This window comes from Thamnophis sirtalis, unplaced genomic scaffold (genome assembly GCF_051295495.1).
Source record: "Thamnophis sirtalis isolate CommonGarterSnake01/CBP01778 unplaced genomic scaffold, rThaSir2_p1.2 scaffold_9, whole genome shotgun sequence".
Classification (NCBI taxonomy): Eukaryota; Metazoa; Chordata; class Lepidosauria; order Squamata; family Natricidae; genus Thamnophis; species Thamnophis sirtalis.
The window spans coordinates 3019298-3020772 of NW_028261389.1; the positions used below are offsets into that span (position 1 = coordinate 3019298).

The 1475-nt window shown below is 47.8% G+C and overlaps 1 protein-coding gene across 1 annotated transcript in view; it reads right to left on the reverse strand.

Annotated features, from left to right (window-relative positions):
• Positions 1-396: 396 nt before the first annotated feature.
• Positions 397-1475, reverse strand: part of LOC106552444 (ERCC excision repair 6 like DNA helicase) — a 1785-nt gene continuing 706 nt past the window's right edge. The window contains exon 1 of the mRNA XM_014070729.2: positions 397-1475. This exon is cut by the window's right edge and continues 706 nt beyond it. Coding sequence (XP_013926204.2) covers positions 397-1475 — 1079 coding nt within the window.

The window sequence follows — 1475 nt, forward strand, 5'->3', positions numbered from 1 at the left end:
GTTGCTTCCTTCTGGAAGTTGACCAACTCAAGATTGGCAAAGAAGAACATCAGGGTCAAGTGGACAATACATCTTCAGTTGCTTCTTTCTAGAAGCTGACCAAGCCAAAATTGATAGAGAAGAACATCAGTGGACAAGTGGACAATACATCTTCAGTTACTTCCTTCTGGAAGCTGACCAACCCAAGATTGGCACAGAAGAATGTCCATTGATTGAGAAAGAGGTTGGTTCCTGAAGATGGAGAATGTTTTAGGTTCAGTTGGACAATCAAGTTCAGGAGAGAAAAATTACAGGAATGGTCTAAGAGAAGAACATGGAAATGGCTTTAATTCCAGATCCATTTTCTTGAAGATTCACGAAAACTGGCTTTAACTCCAGACTGATTTTAAGGAAGAATCATGGGAGGTGTTTTGTCCTTTTCTTAGGGTCCTTGAGTTGAGATTCTAACTGGACCATCTCCTGAGCCTTGTGGACACGGTTCTGAATGTACTGGTGGCCCTCATCATCGTCGGCTTCCTCCTGATTAGTTTCCGACGTATACATCAGATCGTGATCCGAGATGCCAAACATCTCCAAGGAGTAAAGAAAGGCTACGTGTTCATCTAAGGTGGCATCTGTGTTCCTTTGGGTTCCATGCAAGGACTCCAGTTGAAGTTGAGTCAACGACTTTGTCGTGTCGGTCAGAACAAAGAGCTCCCTCAATTCCTGCTTGGTAAAATAGCGATACGGGTTCTTCTTATCTCCCGTGCTTTGCCTTATGAGTGAGTCCTTGAAGACCTGACGCCGGTAGATCTTCTCCTCAACTGTCCCACACGTGATCAGCCGGTAGATGACAACGTTCTCCTTTTGCCCGATCCTATAAACGCGGTCTACGGCTTGCATGTCCGTGGCCGGATTCCAACTCGGATCAAAGATCACCACTCGGGTGGCTGCCGTCAAAGTGAGGCCCACGCCCCCGACTTGAGTGGTCAGGAGAAAGACCGAGTAGCTTCTGTCCTCCTGGAAGTCCTTCACCCTCTTCTCGCGCTCCAACAAACACGTCACGGTGCCGTCGATGCGCATGAGCTTGACGCGCCGTTGAGTCAGGATGCATTCTATGATGTCCAACATTTTCCTCGACAAGGAGAACACCAGCGTTTGGTGGCCTTCTTCCCGAAGCTTCTCCAGCAGGGCGATGAGGAACGTCAACTTTCCAGATTCTTGAATCAGAACCTTCTCAGATACGTTTTGGATCTCCTGCATCAGCCCCACCTGGTCTTCTTCTCCGTCCTCTTGACTTGAGGTTTCCAAACCAAGCTGGAGACAAGCTTGAGAAGACAACAGCCGGGGGTGATCGCAGAGTTTCTTCAGGATGGTCAACTCCGCCAACGGAGAACGGGTGGTCATCAAAAGTTCTTTAATGTGATCCAAGGAAAGGAAGTTCCTGTAAATCTCTTCCTGTACGGGTGATAAATAGACCCAGAGGATGAAGTCAT